We start from the raw sequence: 21,495 nt of genomic DNA, 5'->3' as shown, positions 1-21,495 counted from the left end.
CGAAGTAAACAGTAGCTGTTGCTTTAAAATGCAATGGAAATTGTGAATGGAACTAAATCAGTCTATACACCTAAAGATCTTTAAGTTGAGATTTTGCTTAAATGTGAATATTGTGTTGCAGAAAGAGCATTCATCCTTTCACATTCTGATATCTACGTGCACTCACAATCTGAATATGGTTATTGTTAATAGGCAAGTGTTTTGACAATCAAAACCATGTTGAACTTAATACAGTTAAGAGAATGGAGATGTAAATCGGAAAACAGGTTAGGTTAAAGAAAGGGTAAATTTCACTTTACCCCCCTGTGGTTTAGCATTTTTTACATAACCCCCTATAGTTTCAAAAGTTATACATAACCTCCTCATGGGTTGGATTAAAGTGTCAAAGTGACGGGAATGATCATTCATAACGGAGTCATCTAAAATGTCAAAAATACCCTTATGTAAAGTTGAAAATTATTTATTAACCAAGGGGGGTTATGTGTATTGAAAACCATAAGGGAATTATATGGTAAAATATAAAAATCATACGGGATTAGTGTGTCATATATTTATAGAGGTAATTTTGACATTTCTAGAAATTTCGTTACGAATGACTATTTCCGTCACTTTGACGCTTTAATCCAAACCATGAGGGGGTTATGTATAACTTTTGAAACCATAGGGGAGTTATGTAAAAAATGCTAAACCACATGAGGAAATATAATTTGCCCTTAAAGAAATGAGGACAAACTTTGACTAACACAAGCTGGCAAACTTTGTCATATTATTGAATAAGAATTTGTATCTAATTTGTATCTAATGACTATTTCCGTCACTTTGACGCTTTAATCCAAACCATGAGGGGGTTATGTATAACTTTTGAAACCATAGGGGGGTTATGTAAAAAATGCTAAACCACATGAGGAAATATAATTTGCCCTTAAAGAAATGAGGACAAACTTTGACTAACACAAGCTGGCAAACTTTGTCATATTATTGAATAAGAATTTGTATCTAATTAGCCCTCATTATAAATGCCCGCAAGGTACTGTAAAATTTTAACACATTTCGTTATAAACAACGTAAATGGTGTATATAGCACCTGTTAGGAGAATTCTTGAATAAAATGAGTCAACTCCAAAGTTCATAGGAAGGAAAAAAGTCCAACATCAAGAAAAGATCATATTTCTGGTCATTTGTCAACCCTAGTGCATCTATATATTAACGACTGCAGGAAGAAGAAAGCCTGACCAAATTTTGTGCCTAATGGAATCCCAAATTCCACCAAACTCTAACGCCATACACAACCCATCCCCTTCCCAAGCACCACCTCTTCCACCATCGGCAGTTGGAGGAGCTCGACGGCCGGTCTGGAATGTAGAACGTCACAGAAGGTTTGTACAAATTGTTAACAACTTGGGAATTGAGACAGCTTTGCCTGAGCAGATTTTAGAGCAAATGAGTGACCTTGATGGGGGCATGACATTAGAAGCCGTGGCTAGTCATTTGCAAACGTACAGGCTCTTTAATGAGGCGAGGAAGTCATTTACATGTGCAACCTCAGCTGTCCTCCCTCAGAATAGAGTAATTTGCATGGCGCCAGACTGCTTCGTGGTAGCATCAGTAAAAGTTTCTCAGTGATCTTTGTGGAGCGGTTTGGAGGGTTTAGCTTTCTTGTTTTTATGAAATTTATATGTATGAGAATAGCATTTGAACATCCTGGATGCTGCTAATAATCCCCCTTTTCCCCTCCCCCCTGTAGCCCAAAAACAAGAAATGAAGGAACCAAGACTCTTCCTTTCTAGAGGCATAGAGCATTTCAGTGCAAACCCGTATTGCTACTTTTGTATCTATGGCTAGGAAGAAGACATGCAAATTTTTTGAACTTGAATTATGAGTTTGAAAATTCCCTCACTGTTGCCATGGAATCAAAATTGACTACTCTTGCGAAATTCTAGGTGCATTAAACAGCAAGCGAAGTATGCATTTTCTTTTAGCAGCAAGAAAGAATCCTTTAACTGACCCAAGAGCTTCCGCAATTGGTCTGTAGTTTCCTGTACAGCAATAATAATTTTTGGACTAGACAAAAGGACAAATTAGTGACAAAGATACCTGCCATCTCTAGGGTATCAAAGGCAAACTCCAAATCAAGAAGTTATTTCCTGTGAAGAAATGGAAAAACTTCGAAAAACTTCCTCAAGTGGTATAAGAACAAAGAATAAACGGTTCAACAAAATTTTGCTATTTCTAATTTTACAATAACATAACTAATGAAACAGTGATGGCCTTCTTAAATTGCCACAATCTGCTCGGAGCACTACAATATGAGGTCTTGGCAATCAGAAAATACAAATTTTGCATCAGCAGAAAAGAACTATCCACTTGTTACAACAATATAAATCAACAAAATCAAGCATGTTACTGACAGCAATGAATGACTGAACTTCTGAATCAGTAAATACAACTTGTAGCTGGAAGAATTGTTCCACAGCTAGCATGTTACTGTTAAATCCCAAGTGAGAAAATCAGTCGATCATCATCAAGGGAAGCTTCAATGTGCAGATTGTAACTTAACAGTCATGTTGGATGAGAAAATAGGTAGCGCAATTGTGGAGCAACCACTCCAACACTTAAACTATTCCCAAGCAACGCATAACTGCAAAATAGACAATGTATCTAGTCAGGGAGCTGAGCAATGACATGTCAGAAAAAAGAACGCAATCATTTCATAGCAATATCTCTAGCTAAAGGCAAGAAAAATCATAATAGCACAAAAGGAGATTGGAATTATAAAAGAGCAAGGCATCACTAATGTATAACCTTATAGATACTTGATTTAATTTGTTCGTTTCAAACATGTTGGCAAGAAATTCAGTAATTCAAGGGACATGGAAGAAACCACTGATTCCCATTTAGCATAAAGTACTAATTGAAGATCAGGTACTGAAACAAATTCTTGGGTAAGATCTTCAAGCGACTTATTGCTGCCACCAGACACCCTATATGTGTGTGTGTGTGTGTGTACATACATGTGGACAATGTATTATTAGTGTTCACTTATTAAGCCTTGCAATAATGACTACACCACATCAGCATAACAAGCCTCTTTGCTTGAAATGGAGAGGCTGTTTACCTAACTCTTCTGCAGCACAGAAATCTTGAAAGCATCAGCACTATTGCAATTTGAATTTGAATAGGGTAATGGGTTTCTCCAGAGACATTGTGAATCTCCATTCACTCTTATGTGCTATCAGAGGGTGTACAATGATGTGCTACTACTAAGGAAGTCCAGCCAAAGCAAATTTAGTTGCTGATTGTTCCACCTATTACAGTTTCTATTTCATGCTGTTTATCTCTTTGGGGGATTTGGGAATTTGGGAACAAAGATAAAATATGTTTCTATCATAAGTAGACTGTGCCACCAACCCCTCCCCTGGTGCAGAAAAAGAAAGAAAGGGGAAAAAAGAAAAGCAGAAGTCAAAAGAAACACAGTTGCTTAGAGTCCTTTCCTGTGACACATAATATATATGGCAAACACAAATCAGAAATAAAAGGAAAAAGAAAATATGGGATAAATAATACATACAAATACGCTGTTTTGAAGGATTAACATACTTCTCAATCAATACACAAGCAATATTCTTACTTTCCAACAAAGCTGAACTCAGAAAAACATACCATTGTCGAAGGCTGATGTGCTCTGGAAATTGGAAATCCTCTGGAAAGGAATGCAAATTTGCAACCTAAGAAAAACAGGTAGCAGTTATACATTACAGTGGAAATGCGCTTAGAAGGAACTAACTCATGTACGAAATAATGTCCATAACATACCTCCCTAGGGGTAAAGTATCTAAGACCAAGTTCCTCCAGTGGAACAATTTTATCCTCGGTTTTTTCCTGTATTTCATGCATATAAGATGGAAAAAAATTTCCATTAGGTTATAAGGTCAATATAACAATCAAAGAATGTGAGGTTCCCAATCAACATAAAACTGATGAGATTTATTGGGTCATGTAGTGTGGACACATTCAGTAGATGAAAAACTAATCTAGGACAGATAAAAGTTCTATTCTAACCTGAATGGAAATATCTTATTTTCTTTTTAAGTTCTAACCAACCATTTAACAACCATCTTGGAGCAGCAGCTACTGATGTCAAAGAGCAAAAGAGAGATTTGCAGATAAAATTCATAAAATTGTCCAAAGCCAATGAAGATGAGCTTATTGAGTCCTAATACAAAGATCATCATCGTAAGCACAAAGAAGAGAACCATATGCTCCTAGCTTTGGACCAAATATTTGCATTAAAGTTCATCAAATATTTGCCTTAAACTAGATTTGGACCAACCTGCATAAGAAGGTATTCGTGTCACTGCAAGTAATCAATTCATCCTTCAGAAGTGTTTACTTGTTCTTCTTCTTGCTTCAATATTGTAGTAATTTTTATTACTGAAACTAGTCTATCAACTAAAGAAGAACCACATTACCTATGCCAATAACAATTTAGCGTGTTTAAGTTCTAGTATGATCAATTGATGCCATTAATTATGCAGCCTCATATTGGACAAAGTTTGTAGCCAGATCATTGTAAGACTAACTATGGTATGCATGGAATGGGTGTTGCACTACTCTAAACACATGGCACCAGCTATACAAAAACTAGCACTTAAGCATCCAATTCGTCTAGTAAGGTAGAAGTCAGTATCTCACTGTAGAGACAGCCACATTTATATGTTAATCCAATTATGCACAATATAGTGAGTGACTAACCTATTGTCCAGAAATACACACAATATAAGAAACACGCTAATAGTTTATAGCATGTCTTAGCCATTTATGCAGAAATCCCATTCTTAAGTAACTCTTCTCAAACTTAAACAGATAAATGACGATGGAGACGAAGCTATAGCTTTGGAAATGAAATCTATATCTGCTCCAAAGGGAGTAAACCGGGATGACTTGGAGGCTGATATTTCAACTTTTCAAATAGGACTGTTCATGAGATAAAACAAAGTGGAAATTAATACCAAATTTACAAATTAAAGGAACAAAATTTTAAAAAATGTTAAAGTAATAATTAGAAACGAAGAAAAAGAAGCTAAAACATGAAAAGCCAACACCCTCTGACAGTTTGAATTAGCACAAATTAGAACAAAAGAATAATGCTACAGAAATCCTTCACAAAGGTACACATCTATTAGAAAAGTACACATATATTAGAAAAGACAATACCTGATTGGTTGCCAACAAGGAACCAGTACCCTTCACAAAGCGGTAGTAGCTTTTCGTAAAACAACAACAGCGTCTCGATGCAGGAAAAACGATATCTGCAATCTCTTAAGGAAACTGACAAGCAGTTTGGTGATTGGGAAGAGAAGCTATCAAAGAAAAAGTTGTTATGATATGGTTCATATGGATACCCATGGCACTGCCCCATCTCTCTACTAAGCTTAATGGGACCAGATATGTGTTCAAGGAGCTATGGCTACAACCATTTCTTTTATCAGTTTGCTCAGATAAATCGGAAATATTAGCCAGCAAAGTACAATAATCTGAATGAACCTTGTTTCTGGGCACCTTGTCCTCAAGAAAATCCTCTATAGGCCTACATGCTTTAATTGAGTCATCAAAAATTCCATGTGACTGGTCAACCATGCCGCTTTTTTGATCATCTTGTTCATACAGTGGACCGGGACTCCAAAGAAGTTGATTGTTGAATTGTGGATTTTTGAAGGCTAAAGGTTTCCTTTTGGCCTGCAGCATGAATGGAATTTCACTTATAAGACTGCGACCAAGCACCGTAAAATGCACATGTACTCATGAAACCTTATTATTGAAGAACAAAATCTATAGATCATAATCCACGGACCTAGTGCCAAGGGGTTGCAGCCCAAAGATATTCAAATAGTTTTATCATGTTTGAACACGGACAAATAAAATAATGTGCATGCTTTAAAAACAAAAGATAATCTGAAACTGCAGTAGAACTTAATTACAAGAAGTTGCACAAATGATTTAAAGGCCTTTGTAGAAGCTATCAGGTAGTACATTATACCAATACTTTACCAAGCTACCGGTACAACATCATCTAATAAAGCAAAGTAGTACTAACAGTCATAAGAATTAAGCACCAATCTGCTTGGAAAGGAAAGGCACCCACATAAATGTGGTTACTTGATGTCAGCAAGTTACTCTTTGTTTTGAGAACTCCAGGTGAAAAAAGAAAAGTTCTTTTCTGTAAGTTTCTATTCTTTATTTATGGAATTTGCAAAACAAACCAGTCATAAAAGTACCAAAAAGTCGTAAAATAAATGCAACACATGAGTGAATGAACTTCATATTTTGGAGCTATACTGCTTCTTAGTTCACTGTCTTTTTTAATTTACTCAATCTATCATTTCTCTCAATCATTTTAAAACAAGTTAAGATTTTGAACCACGGAGTGCAACCACCTAGCAAATGGTAAAAATTCAAAAATATTACTTAATCATCAGAGGATAGAGTTCTTTGCAACTATGGGCATTAGCACTTATTAGTCATTTTTTTTCTTAACTTGACATATGCTCAACTGATTTATCAGCTTCCCATCCAATTATTGCTTCATGAACATTCTAATGTGATAATATCAATTGTTTAGTAAGAGAATATGCATACATGAACTTGTAGTTGTGAGAGAGAGAGACAGAGAGAGAGACCAAACAGAAATATCGAGGCCGAGAATAAGGTATGCCAAACTGCAATGGGCTCAAAATAAATTCTTGTAGGATGAAATTGTTTTCTTCTAACATTTTAACCATCCTCTTATGGGTATCAGATGTCTGCCAAAAAAAATAGACATATCATGTAAAGGAAAAGCATATCAATCACGAACTCAAACAACTTAAGAACCATCCATGATTTTGATATCAATTCTGTCAAATGCACCTCAAATCCAACAACATTCTCAACAAATAGCATGAGCAGAGGCTGTGAAGTTTGTGGTATCAATTCCAAAATCCTCAGAAAAGAGGACGCCCGAGCATCACTGGATCCCTTCTGAAGCCCTGAACTAAAACACAAACTCAAAAATGCATTCTATTCTACAAGAGCAATGCTACATCCCAAAGATTCAACAAAAACAAAATCCAACGAAAAGAAGCAAATCCATCACCTTGTCGAGTGTATGGTTGACAAGGCGGAGATAGAAGCCACACCTCGGCCTCATAACTATCAAGATCAGCAGCACTTAGAGATTGAATGTTGCCCTAAACTCATCCAAAAAGAATCAAATTTTACAACTTTGAAAAAATTCAAATTAAATTAAAAATTAAATAACAAAAAAAAAAGGGGAGGCACCTACGTTACATATCATAGCAAGAAAATACAGACTGAATCAAGCAAAACCCTTTATTTTTTTTATTTAAATCTTTTCCAACTAACTCAAAAACAGACGCTAATCACTGCTTTAGTGTACATTATAAAATCGGATGAAAAACAAAAATCATTTGCTAAAGTGAAAACCATAACTTCCTGGATATTAAAACAATACCTGGTAAGGCCGGTGGCCAAAATTATGCTGATAAACATCATTTGCAACGTCGTTTATGTCGAATGCTTCCACAACTACTGCGTTTACTCCTGCCTTCATCAATGAATATCTCTGCCAAAAATAAACCCAAAAACGAAAAGGGAAAAATATCAAAATTAATTCTGAGAAAATATAAAAGAATTAAAATAGTAATAACCGTACCATGCCGCCAATTCCACTGTAGAATTCGAGAACCCGCCATGGCTTTTGTTCTCTCTCTTCCCTTAAACCCTCAAACTCCATTGCAATTCTAAAATTCTTGAATGAATTTAGTGCTTGGGAAAGTTTACTCATTCGGTACGATTGCGGTAGAAAGCGGCGTCGTTTGGAGCCATAGATTTATTGTGTTTTCATTTTTTTTTTATCTTTTTGACTGCAAATTTTTGCCTAATGATGGTTTGGCCCCTGAATTTTTTGCATTTTGGTTTGGAATAGTGTGAAACAATATGAAGAAAAGAAAAAATATCCCTACCTTTTCTCCTCACTAGACTGTCTAGACTTTATTTTAGTAAAAAAATAAAAAAAATTCAGCAAGAGAGGAATGAGATTTAAGAAGCGAAGAAGAAGTAAGGGAATTAAGAAAATTTGAATCGAACATTTAATTCACCAAACAATTTAGAATCAAAATTTACTTAAACTTTATAATTGCAATTTAATGTAAACATTTTTTAAATATAAGTGTTATCATGATTCAACTATCAAGTTCTTTACTTCTTGCTTATTTTTCAGCTTTGTTTTGGTATAGGTAATAATACTCCCCCCCCCCCCCCCCCCCCCCCCCGCTCCCCCAAAAAAAAAAAACTTGTGAGTTGCACTTTCTTTCTTTTTGACTAAATTCTGGATTTATGAAATTTTTCCTGCTCATAAAAATGTTTTCGTAAATTTAATCTTCTTGCTACTACCGCAGAAGATAAATTTAAAAGGTTTGTTTGTATAAGAGTTTATTTGGATAATTTATTTGAAATTATTACTTTAATACTTTTTGTGATATAATGTATGTGAGATGAAAAAGAAATTGGAAAGACAAAAAATTACTTTGAATTTGTGAAGTAAATTATTTTATTTGAAATCATCTCAATCCAAACAATGTGATTTGCCAACATATTTGATAACTTCTGATTTATGTGATAATTTGGGTTATCTACATTAATATTGCAATCTATTCCAAAATCGAAGAAATAGTAGAAATCAATTAGTATTTATAAATTAAGATTAAATTCCATTCCTCCAAAAAATTGACTTTAAATTCGATTTAAAGAAATCGACTTCTCATTTTCATCTTTTCTACTTTTCTACACTTCTTCTTCCACTTATGCGCAGTTTACTACTAGGCTTACATAAAGCAATCAACTTATAAGAGATTGAAAGTTTCTGAGAATTTTTTCTGATCCCATTCACAAGTGGGGTGATACAGGAAGACTTTTGCAGGAATAGAGAAGGAAGTCAAAATCACTGGTTTGTCAGGACTGAAGCTGTTGCCCATGAGATTTGCCTGGCCCTTGAGTCAAAACCATTACTACTGCTACTACTACTACTCAAGAAAGCCTTCACAGTTTCTGAAGGCTGAAATTGGAGAATCTCACCAGTTACCCTGGAACTGGAGAAGAAAGACCAAGACTCTCAAGACTAATTGGAGAAGCTCTTCAATACTAGTTGCTGTCAGGCTCCTCATACCAAGTATACCGTCCCTTGTATGATTGTTCTCATTGGAAAATTTTGTCAAACTATGTACTCTGTAATAGTGAACCTGATTACGAGACTCGGGGAGCACTTCTCAAGAATCCCGGTCATTGACAACGAAACGCAGCCTAATTGGTAGCACATTTCACCTTGTCAAGGAGTAAGTGGAGAACCACTACTGATTCTTTGAAGAAAAAAATCTCCCAGCCATCCTAGTCTTAGAAAACAATCCTCGTTCCATTGCAGTAGCATACTCATCTTCCTTGAAAAACACATTGTCAAAAGTAAAAAAAACTAAGGGATCAAGACAGATCAAAAGAAGCCATTTAAGAAATCAGGGAAAACCTTAATTAAGCTGCTTTAATTAAATTGCGAAACAAATTTATAATTTATGGCACAGCAACTGGCCAAGAACTTAGTACTGCAAGGATTAACTTTCACTTCAGTAGATAGTTTTGAACATCTAGATCTTCCTACCAGAAGCCTAAATGAAGCAGACCCACAAGAATGAATTTCCCCCTATAACACAGAAACCAGAGAAGTAGTAATGGTATCAGCCGAAAATCTGATTAATCGTAGACATGGTTATGCATGCCAACTGACAAAAGAGTACAAACAGTTCAAAATAACCCCAGAAAAAGTAATGCCGAACTTTAACATAGTAAAATAGGCAATAAGGTGAATCCCCAATTTCACTTAATGCATCCAGGCCAGGGTAATGAAATATGGTTGAAAGATAAACCATTGATGGCAGTGGGAATCACAGGTGGAGAGCAGCAAATTCACCAAGCAAAGCAGATAGTAGGCAGAGTAGTAAACCCAAATAGACTAGAAACAAGAACATTACGACATATAGTATGTCACATGCAACCAAACAAAATGTCATAACAAGTAAAACATGTTCAAGAAAAGGACCCAAAAAAAGGACCCAAAAAAAGATCACATTAGATGCACTAAAAAAGAAGATAAATGGGGAAAACAAGAAAAAAGATATATACTAGGCAGGATTTTAGCATTTTACGGGACAGAAACTTCAACAACATCTATCAAATGTAAATAATAAGGTTAGCAGAAGAGCAGAGCATCTGAGTTTTCTGGGAAAAACAATTTGGGCTTTGATTGCAAAAAAGCTACAGTGGCGACAAGCAACTTCAATTCAAACCATGAGAAAGAAAACACTACTCATACAGACTGCGAAATGGCAGGCAACTTCCAAACTTCCAGTATATATCCTGTCCATAAGGTTGGAATGACCAGAATGGGTTTATATTAAATTACACAAACAAATGGCAGTTAAATAATGACTGATGAAAAGTCAGTGCTACTTCTGTTACACCTAGAATAGAAAACCAGCACCAACAAAGAAAGCACACTAAGCAGCAAAAGCACTCCTTTCGAAAGAATAAATGGATTACGCATAATTTCTTATAGTACACAGATTATTGTTCCAAAACCTGAAATGATTTGGATAACTGCCAAATCAGTCATAAAACAAAAGACAAGAAGCTCAAATTCCTTCATCTATTCTTTAGATATAACCAAATCCTTCACATATTTTGTTCTCTTGCTTTCTTCTCTGAGATGCTAACCACTTCATATGCTTCGGCTCTTAGTTCATACCATTTTTTCTATACATGCCCCCTCTGGAAATGAATAATTGGCTGTGATTAAGAGATCTGTTAAATGATAATCTATCTATTATCTAAAATGCCATAAAAGTTTCTTTCCAAACAGTTTCAGAAATCCCTTCAACTTAATCTGAGCCCATAAGTGACTTCCGTGGCCAACTGACGAATTAATAAGGTGTAGAGAAATTATTGAATGCACATGGCAATTTAGTATGTAGATAGCCAATATGCAAAATGTCATTCAGTGTCCATGGGCTCCACCCAATAGGAGTTTATTTGGATGATTTATTTGAGATAATTACTGTAGCACTTTTTGTGATGTGATGTATGCGAGATAAAAAGGTGATTGGAATTTGTGAAGCAAATTATTTTATTTCAAATCTTCTCAATCCAAACACACTAATTGTTTCTTCTATGCACCATGAATTTAAGCACGCAGACTTCATCTCTGCTTCAAAAAGCTCATACAATTGTTTTCACATTCCGTTTCTTTCTGGAAATTTTCAGACACACACACACGCATGTGTGTGTGTGTGTGTGAGAGAGAGAGAGAGGCACCACATTGAGTAACACATCTGCAGAGCAAAGTCTGAAACTCAGTAAGACACAATTTCTATCAGGTAAGGTAAGCAACCAAGGAGACGCACAGGTAATATAGTTATTATATTAGCTTAAAAGAAACATAACACCAAGAAGTTCTTAACGACTAATATCTTCAATATCCCAAACAAAAGCTAGTTTAGGCATAAACCAACAAGTAGTACATTCATGGAGCTGGCCCCTCCCTTAGACGGCTCACAAGCTTCCCTTCATTTGCTTCACCCAAGCCACACCGCCATGAATGAATAATTTGATCAACTCTATTGATTTCCTTCTGATATCCGAATACATGAGCTGGGGCAGAGGCATCAGATTCAAATACTAATTGTTCAGTACAAAATGTTGTGGATAGGATGAGGACTATAGCTTCATGATGTTTCATTGCCCTCTATTTTCTGGTCTAAACAAAGCTTCTGAAGTTTATTGATGTACTCTGGCACTTGTGCTTTACCAAGAATCCATACTAAAGAAAGTAATGTGATTCGTAAATTTTGAATAAACATGAATCCTCTTTGTTGCAGGGCTGCCTTCTGATAATTGTCTTACTGATTTACTGCCTATTTTTGGATCAAGTACTAAATAAGTTGGTAATGCAGTTAAACTTGGCAGGTTGAAATCCAATAGGTTGTGAGAAAATACATACTAAAGATGATTCTGAAGATAAATTTATTGGCTTAATCTTCACTTAAATTTGGCAAAAGAAACTCTTGTACCTCTTCCCAGAAACTTAGATGAAAAAATCTGTCTGATATATTTATTGCTATTAAGAGTAGTTAGATATTGGAAGTTGCAAGAAGATCCAGAGCTCCTACAGGCTACTGCAACAATTTAATAGGATTTTGGTCAAGGTACACTTTATAAATACTTACTGTAAATTATAATGACACGCTCTTCTATTATTATATCATAAATGTTGCAGGGGTACACCCTTGAATGCACTAACAAGTTTCCACTCGTACACTTTGGATTGATTTTCTGGTTGAAGAAAGAAATAAATCCAATATGAGAAACTTCCAAATCCTTCCATTTTAGTTAGTTATCTGCCCCTAGGTGAATATTTCTTCAACATTTACCAACAGAAACAAATCAACGGTCACTCTCTAAGTATCCATCCAAAGCCACTATTCAGAACACAAAACTTGCACGACATGTTATATTGCTACTGTATGCAATGACCAAAAGGATTCCAGATAAGATATTCACTGCTCAAGTTAATTCAAGGACTATGCCTTTCAAAATGTATAATCTGCTTCTTTACATCAATAAAATGATCTACATATCCTACATAAATAAGTATTCCACAATGTAAAATAAGAAGTATCTTATCTATCTAGAGCTGTTCCAAGTTCATCCAAGATTCTAGACAAGTCAGGTTGGATTCTTCACACCGGAACTACAAAAAAAAAAAATTACTCCTCACACTAAAGACAGAAGGAATGAGTAACAGTCAAAACTTCACCACAAGCTAACAGGAACTTCTAACATGGAACGCTACGAGGCTATCTAATCAGGAATGCAGTTTGATCTCATAATACATTCCCAGACCTCAAGGAACCAACGTCCATCAGAGAAAAGTCTTCAAAAGATATAAGCTTTGAGAATCATCCTGTCAACAAGTTCATATTACCCCATGCAAATGCTAATGAAGAATATAAAAATATTTATTGTTCTAATTGACTATTGAAAGATTGGACAACAATACTGAGCCAAATGAAAGACCCATTCCTGTTCCCATATACATCTGCCATGTTTTCCATCTCTATTTCTTCAGTGTGCACTAGAGGAAAGTAGGGGAACACACTCTTTAGTAACAAATATTTTCAAAAAAGAATCTAGATGTGTTCTCATGCTAAGAGAGTTTAAAGTTAGAGGTTACTTGACCATCATATGAAGAAGAATCTAAATAGTACCTCAAAGTGGTCTTCACCAATAATCCCGACAAGAACATACCCCGTCTTTAAAATGGTGAAATCTCTTGGCATCTCGCATAATAAGTTCCCTACCAACCAGCTTTGAGATAATCTTCATAGCATTATGACAATCAAGACAGATACGAAGATTTTTAATTATCCGCATTGCAGACCTAGCAGGGGTATTTAAGAGACCCTTGGCAACAGCAAGTCTCTCACTATGTCCGAGCACAGCTTCCTCCTTCGATTCTTGGTCAATGTCATGGAGCACAACTTTAGTTTCTGGAATATAACCAGCCTCTTTCATTTGATGCTTCAGTCCCCGAAGCAGTGCATATAATTTTTCATGATCAGGATCAGATCTATCTCCTGCCCTGAATTCATGGACCCGGCTCCTAACCTCAAGAGGATTATGACCATCAGCTTTCCTCTTTTCCTTCCCTTTAGAAAGGTCTGAAGCTTTGAATGGTATGAGACCTGCCCTTGATTGTTCATTCAGTCGAGATGGATCCAGAAGCTCTACAAGCTCAGCACAACGGTCCCCAAGCTCCATGTTACCCTGAACTCTAGAAAGATGCATCAGAGTTTCCCAGACTTCCACACTTGGCTGCACTGGCATCTTTTCAATGAACTCTAAAGCTTCATCCAGATAACCTGCACTTCCAAGCATGTCCACCACACTCACGTAGTGTTCCATGGATGGAACAATGCCATAATCTTTGCTCATTGCTTCAAAATGCAACATGCCCTCAGTGGTGTCAAGTAAGTCAGCACATGCACTAAAAACACCAAGGTACATTTGACCATCAGGTTTCAGTCCCAATTCTTTGAATTCCGTGAACAATTCAATGGCATTTTCTCCATGACCATTCTTAGCAAGCCCAGCAATCATAATGTCCCAAGAAGTCAAGTTATGTTGTGGCATCTTCTCAAATATACTATAAGCATCCTCCATCGCTCTGCATTGACAGTACATCTCAAGAATCTTATTGTAAGTACTAACTTCAAGATTAGGTATCGATCTCATAAGATGTTGATGAATGCACTTTGCCTCTTCAAGAGCTTTATCCTTGCCACATGCAGTCATCAAGGCTAAATAACGAGGCAAATCAACTTTGATACCCTGCTCCCCTAACAACCCCAAAACTTTCACTGCTTCCTCCAGTTTACCCTCTTCAACGTAATGATCAAGCTCCTCAATCCTGCCTGTCATATTCATATCACCATAATTTCCACTTGACTCATCACCCGCTTTCAAATCTTCACTTATAATTTGCTGACGCATTCCTGCATTACCATAGCTGCCCTGCATTTGTTCAATATTTCCAGGTCTTCCAGCATGAATATTCTGAGAATTTTGCTGCAAAGTTCCAACCTTCCCCACATTATGGCTCATTCCATTATGCTGTGACGCTCCACCATAACCATCAGAGAAACCGCCCGTCTGTAATGCTGGATTTGTTCTGTGATTCCAATTTAGATTCCGTTCAGCCCCAACTGAACCCCCATTACTCAAATTCCCACTTCTACCAACCGAGCTCTGCTGAAGCTGAGTTCTGTGGCCCTCTCTGAAATGCCCATTTGTAAAATTCCCATTTCCCCCCTCTCGTCTCTGATAAATTGCACCTGAATTCTGTTGCATACTTTCATAGCTTTCCCTCCCAAAATTCACATTTTGCCCACCTGAACCGTGCTGAAACTCATTTATAGGCATGAAATCCCCATTTCGCTCTTCCTGGTTCGGCTGAAACCCCTTCTTAAAGCCATCAAAAGACATATTGCTATCACTATTACTTGCAAAAACCCCATTTTTCCCAACTGGGTTTTGCTGCCTAGGGTTTATGGGATAAACCCTACTAGGGTTTTGCTGATAAACCACCCCAGTTTGATTTCCGTTTCTAACATAAAACCCATGTGGATTTTCCTCAAATTGCCCATAATTTCCTCCAACGTTCCAATTTCCCACCTTCCCACTAGTATTTCTATAAAACCCATTATTGTTTTGCTTATAATCAGCATAATAATCGCTATTAATCTCAGTGGAGGTATCAAAATCTGATCTAAAATCTGATCTTTCAGTGGCAGTACTGAAATTACACAATAAAGCAAGGGTCTTTATGCAGCTCTGAGAGTTGGGATATCTGCGTACCTTTGGGAGAGTTGCGAGAGAGTTGAAAGTAGTAAGAAGCGTAGCTTTCTTCCTATACATGTCTGTGCGTTGAACTCACTTGACTAGACTCGTTCCGGTTAACTCAGTGAGTCAGACCACCACGTGAGGGAGACGAATGGCCGGAGTTTGGAGAAGGAAGAAAGAGGAGAGTTTTGGAAGCTGCAGAAAACAGCTCCCTCCGTTTGTTCTGTTTTAATGGAGTTTTCAGTAAACCCTCGTGTTTTCCCTTAATTTTAATTTGGAAAAATAGTTAAAAAAGGTGTATCACATTTTGTAAATTAACTTATTTTCGCCTGTTACTTTTAAAAGTATAATTTTAAAAGTATAATTTTACATTCTTTATAAATTAACATCGATTAAATTTGATTTTTATTTAATTTTTTCGACTAGTTTTTTATCGAAATTCAGCACATATTTTGCACGTAATCATTTTTTAGGAGAAAATTGTTAAATTATATTCTACATAATTTGATTTATAATCCCTCACAATTCACAAAATAAATTTTTTCATTCCTCACATTTCACAAAATAAGTTTTTTCATTTCTCATTGATCATGTGTACAAATAGTTTTTTCTTATTTTTGAAAATTCATATTTATGTCTATTTGATTTCATTGAACAGTACGAGTAGCATGTAATATATGTCTATTTGATTTTACCTAAAATCAAATAGAGATATATTACATGCTACTCGTACTGTTCAATAAAATCAAATAGATATAAACATGAGTTTATAAAAAAAATTCGTACACATGATCAATGAGGGACGAAAAGTTTCATTTTGTGAAATGTGATGGAAGAAAAAATTTATTTTGTGAAATGTGAGGAACTATAGTTCGGATTATATGAAATGTGATTTGATAATTTTGTCGCTAAAAAATGATCACGTGTAAGGCACATAGTGAATTCCGAATAAAAATTAGTTGAATACCTAAATAGGGATTGAATTTGACCAATATAAATTTGTAAAGGAAGTAAACTTACACTTTTAAAAGTAAGGGACGGAAAAAGTCAATGTTGCAAAATGTGAAGAACGTTTTGAACAATTTTTCCTTTTAATTTTTTCTTTTTTTCTATATAATACCCTAAATTTTAATTTTATTTCTTTTTTTATATATAATACTATACTAATATTTGTGTAGCAAAAAAACATATATAAAGAAAGACCTCTATATTGTGATGAATTTTTTTTTTTTTTTTTTTGCATCCAGAGCATCTTATGTATGTATGCCATGTATAAAATAAAAGAATTCTAAATGTAAGATGTGCTTCTTGTAACATATAAAATCCCTGTTTGTCAAAGATTAATTATTAAATAATTAGGAGAAATTTAGCTAAATAATTAACTTTGATCATTACAAGAGAAAAAAATAAACAAAAAATGTCTTGAGAGTCAAATCAAAGATGACTGAATAAATAAGAATTTTTATTTAGGCCAGATAGAATATGATTATTGGTCCCATTTCGTTTTATTTTTTATATTTTGCTTGATAAGTGATCCCATTTAATATTAGGCAAACTATTGGGGTTGACTCAATGATCAAAATAGGGATTTTAGACTTCTTCGTGGTGTAAGATTCAAGATTCAAAACGAATCGCGGACTTGACATAGAAAGAATATGGGAAGAAGCGAGAGAATTAAAAAAAATCCTTCGATTTGGATGGATAAGGGGAAAACACCAAGACCATTGGGGATATGAAGGGTATGGGAAGGAGCGGAGGGTAAAAATTGAAAAAAAAAAAATCCTTCGATTTCGATGGATAAAGGGAAAACACCATTTGATATTATTAGGCAAATGCAAGCCAATGATTCTACAATTAACTAATGCGATGCAAAGTGTATATTAATAAAAAAACACAGAAGATGTACACGTAAATTAACTAATTATAGTGGTCCCTCAAAAGAAAAACTAATTATAGTGGCTTTAAAAAAAAGAACTACGTAATTACATTGCTTTAAAGTAGAAAGAAATAAAATAAAATCAGCATTCATAATTTTCGTGTACCTTGCAGATTCTTCAAGAGAAAAATACAAATAATCAAATGCTACTAACTATAAATGTCAAACAAAGGACTTAGTAAGAAACACTCTCTATTCAAATTGACAGTGGGGTTCTTGGATTTGTGTAAGAAAACGAATCCGTAAATTAGTATGTATTACAATTTTGATGCGGAATAGTAAAAATTTGTCCAATAAATTTGGACTGCAATTTTCTGCAGATTCCGGATATAAAAACTGAAGCCATGTCCACCTGTATCTACCAGATGGAGCTAGCTATCATATTTGTTTGTTAGTTTTCGTTTATATATTGTTATTCTTTCTTGGAATATTGAATTCATTTTTTTTATATATAAAAAAAATAGCCAAATTCTCAAATATCATAATGAAATTGTAGATGACTTTTGATATATTGTCCCCAAGTTGCATGCCGAATTAGAGATACCGTGTTTAAGTTGCCAAATCGCATGAAATTAATTAGACAATGTGTATTACTTGCTTCCAATTGGTCTAAGTCTACATAGGGATTTGCTTGTTTCGACATGATGGAACACTTGACTAAAGAACAAGCTGAATAGACAACTAGCAACAAGACCAATAAAGGAATCACTGTTATGAAATAACAAAAATGTGGATGTCCCTTTGTATTCCCAAGGGGATTAATTCATGATTTTATGGCTACTTATGTATATAAGTTACAATTCATAAATCCATTCATATAGTGGAGAAACCGTTTCTTCATATTATTGTAGTAATGGATGTTTAATAGGATTTATGTACCTTTAATCTTGTAGTGTCTATATATAGAGGTACATTGAGACCCTTTGGGAGGACTTTTGTATCTTATTGGAATATAAGAATATTACTCTCCATTTCTCTACTTCTTTCTCCAATATTTCACTTGATATTATAGTAGCTTATTTGATTAGTTTTATAACACGTTATCAGCACGAAATCTCTACTTTTGAGCAAAAGGTGAAAACGGGGGCTCTACCTTGAACAAAGGTGAAGTACAAGATTTTGTCGAAATTCTGTCCATATTTCTTCAAGAAAATTCTGAGGTAAATTTCTAACTCATAAACTTATTTCAATTTCTTATGGCTAACATTTGAATTATCGCAAAATACAAGTACCTACTGTTGAACAACCACTAAACACAAACATATATTGTTTGATATCTTTGAGGTAATATTTCTCCTTTTAATTCTACTTGTTTACCTTTATAATTATTCGTTATAAATACTTATATTCTGATGCATTGAGTTTTAGAGATGTTATTATAGAAAATCAATTATATTTGAGGATCTACTTGTCCTTTGAAATATTTAAAGAAAAAGATTCGACCACCTGAAGATGGTCGTTCTTTAATGAAAATATTTGGCCACTAGAAGATGGTCATTATTTCAAAAGCCTGGTATGATAAATTTACCTGTGGCTACAAGAACATAATTATGCAATTTTTAGAATTACTTCTCAGTTGAAATTGTGTTGAGAAAATTTTACTCATAAGATATATTAAAAATAATACTCTCCACAATTGATTTCTCGAATATGCTCCTGTAGTAGCAATATTGAGAGAAATTTTGAGAAGTATTTTGTACTTATTGCATGCTAGTTCTAGTCCATTCCCAGAAGTGAATGCGACTAAATTTCAATTTATTAGTTATGGTTGTTGTCATGACTATGATTTTGGTAAATATATATTTTACCATGACAAGAGAAAAAATTACCACTTGAAGTGGGATAATAATGATAAGGACAAGAAAATAAAGGTCCTAAAGATAAATGTCCTGAAGTACATTTGACAAATCAAAATTATAATCGTACCTTCACATGGCCAATTTCTTTAAACACCCTGAAGGTGTATGATGTTTGATTTAATTTATGATAGTAATTAGCTTTTCTTCCTGAAGATGAAATGAATGTTAAATATTTGGGATTAAAAAAAAAATTATGGTGATGATATTTGTCCCATAAGAATTATGGTGACAATGATATGTGTTTCATTAATAAGTGCTACTATATACATTATATTCCAATGAGAGAGACAAATACAATCAGTTGTAGTGTATAAGTGATTGAAAGCTCCAGAAGAGCCACTACTATATTTCTCCCTGTAGGAAAAAAGTTTATTATGAATAAAGTACTATTTTTTTATCATGTCTCGAAAATTTATTGAATTTGAATATCCGTTGAAATGGATATCAAATTGAGATATTAAATGAGACAACAATAGAGATCATGTATAGAAATCAAGTGAGATAAAGGTTAATTATATCATAATAACCATTCGAGAGAGAAATGGTTATCGATATAGTTGTCTTCATTTTCATTTGACTTATAATTATCACCTGCAGTAAATCAGAAGTTTACTGATCCCAATGAATACCTGATTTAACGAAAGTGAAAATATTTGAGAGCCGACAAATGTTTATACATATCCCCTTTATATTATATATGGCTCCAAAAAAAAATTTAATTTTTATGTCGGGTATGAATCAGTTTTTACGATTAAATATCGTAAAATATTTAATGGGTGATCTATTAAATGATTTATTTATTCTGATGAGTTACGATTCCCGACAATAGGGGGAGGAAAAGATCAACCGAAAGGAAATCATTTTTAAAAAAAATTAGATTTCCTCGATCCTCATACAAAATAACGTGAACTGGAAGTTCAAGAAATTATTCATTTGCTGAAAACTGCAAATCAATTGTCAGATATATTTATCGACTCCAGAAGAGCCATTAAATCAACTATTCCTGCAGGAAATACTCTGGTTAAAATTGATGTCCCTGAAGAACATGTACAAGTGCTACAAATAAATTTAAGGCCGGCCTATCTAAATAAGGTATAAATTGATTTCAAATATCTCTGGAGATTAAATGTCATGACAAAATTCAACCTCTTGAAGAGGTTGCTCCTGAAGAGCCAACTCCTGAAGAGAATGAAATCATAAAAAAAAAAAAATTTAATTGGAGCCTAATGAAATGTAGCACTTGATATTATAGAAATTGATGAGAATCATGAATCTAAATCGGTTGATGAATGTCGGTATAGAAATGATTGTTCAAAATGGAAAGATGCGATCCAATCTGAATTGGACTCACTGGTTAAAAGAAAAGTTTTTGGACCTGTAGTCCAAACACCTGAAGGTGTAAAGCCAGTAGGATATAAATGGGTATTTGTGAGAAAAAAAAATGAGAAAAATGAAATTGTGAGATATAAAGCAAGACTTGTAGCCCAAGGATTTTCACAAAGGCCTGGATTTGATTATGATGAAACGTATTCACCTGTAGTGGATGCCATCACATTTAGATATCTTGTGAGTTTTGCAGTACATGAGTTTTGCAGTACATGAAAAATTAGATATGCGTCTAATGGACGTCGTTACTGCATATTTATATGAAAATCTTGAAAATGATATTTATATGAGAATCCCCGAAGGATTCAACATGCCTGAAGCATGCAAATCAAATTCTAAAAATATTTATTCTATAAAATTACAAAGGTCTCTGTATGGGCTCAAACAATCTGGACGTATGTGGTATAATCGCCTCAATGAATGTCTGACTAAAGAAGGTTATACCAATGATCCAATATGTCCATATGTTTTTACCAAGAAAAATGGATCAAATTTTGTGATCATTGTTATATATATTGATGATCTAAATTTGATTGGAACTCCTGAAGAGATTCAAAATAATGTTGAATATTTGAAGAAAGAATTTGAGATCAAAGATTTTGGAAAGACAAAATTCTGCCTTGGTTTACAAATTGAGCATTTGAAAGGTGGAATTTTTGTCCACCAAACTGCTTATACCCGGAAGGTATTAAAGCGATTTTATATGGACAAAGCACATACATTGAGTACCCCAATGGTTGTCAGATCATTAGATCCTAATAATGATCCTTTTAGACCACGAGAGGAAAATGAAGAGATACTTGGTCCTGAAAT

At 34.6% G+C, this 21,495-nt stretch overlaps 2 protein-coding genes across 12 annotated transcripts; both read right to left on the bottom strand.

Annotated features, from left to right (window-relative positions):
- Positions 1-2,208: 2,208 nt before the first annotated feature.
- On the bottom strand, positions 2,209-7,870 carry LOC113702706 (tRNA (cytosine(38)-C(5))-methyltransferase 2). Of its 2 annotated transcripts, XM_027223835.2 has the most exons (10): positions 7,712-7,870; positions 7,511-7,621; positions 7,133-7,226; positions 6,907-7,025; positions 6,678-6,800; positions 5,403-5,736; positions 5,215-5,309; positions 3,814-3,879; positions 3,661-3,725; positions 2,209-2,638 (listed from the first exon to the last, which is right to left on the bottom strand). In XM_027223835.2, the coding sequence occupies exons 1-10, from the start codon at positions 7,841-7,843 to the stop codon at positions 2,560-2,562; spliced, it is 1,218 nt and encodes a 405-aa protein (XP_027079636.2). In that variant the 5' UTR covers positions 7,844-7,870; the 3' UTR covers positions 2,209-2,559. The 2 variants fall into 2 exon arrangements, with proteins under 2 accessions (XP_027079636.2, XP_071917877.1); XM_072061776.1 differs by lacking the exon at positions 6,678-6,800.
- Positions 7,871-8,771: 901 nt separating this feature from the next.
- On the bottom strand, positions 8,772-15,756 carry LOC113704076 (pentatricopeptide repeat-containing protein At4g32450, mitochondrial). 10 transcript variants are annotated; one of them, XM_027225718.2, is made up of 2 exons: positions 13,368-15,756; positions 8,772-9,491 (listed from the first exon to the last, which is right to left on the bottom strand). In XM_027225718.2, exon 1 carries the CDS (start codon positions 15,574-15,576, stop codon positions 13,381-13,383), a length of 2,196 nt encoding a protein of 731 aa, XP_027081519.1. In that variant the 5' UTR covers positions 15,577-15,756; the 3' UTR covers positions 8,772-9,491; positions 13,368-13,380. The 10 variants fall into 10 exon arrangements, with proteins under 10 accessions (XP_027081519.1, XP_027081520.1, XP_027081523.1 ...); XM_027225719.2 differs by having other exon boundaries at positions 8,772-9,487; XM_027225722.2 differs by lacking the exon at positions 8,772-9,491 and adding an exon at positions 9,561-9,748.
- Between the last annotated feature and the right edge of the window lie 5,739 nt (positions 15,757-21,495).

The sequence above is a fragment of the Coffea arabica genome, chromosome 8e (genome assembly GCF_036785885.1).
Source record: "Coffea arabica cultivar ET-39 chromosome 8e, Coffea Arabica ET-39 HiFi, whole genome shotgun sequence".
Taxonomy (NCBI): Eukaryota; Viridiplantae; Streptophyta; class Magnoliopsida; order Gentianales; family Rubiaceae; genus Coffea; species Coffea arabica.
The sequence above is the reverse complement of the archived record's forward strand: the minus strand, read 5'-3'. Positions and strand labels throughout refer to the sequence as shown.

Bases quoted from the DNA above. Each gene is read 5' to 3' on its own strand.
- LOC113704076 (XM_027225718.2), bottom strand. From the start codon at position 15,576: ATGTATAGGAAGAAAGCTACGCTTCTTACTACTTTCAACTCTCTCGCA.
- LOC113702706 (XM_027223835.2), bottom strand. From the start codon at position 7,843: ATGAGTAAACTTTCCCAAGCACTAAATTCATTCAAGAATTTTAGAATT. The intron at 7,622-7,711 runs GTACGGTTATTA...TATTTTTGGCAG, and splicing joins ACAGTGGAATTGGCGGCATG to AGATATTCATTGATGAAGGC. The intron at 7,026-7,132 runs GTGATGGATTTG...GTTTTAGTTCAG, and splicing joins TCAACCATACACTCGACAAG to GGCTTCAGAAGGGATCCAGT.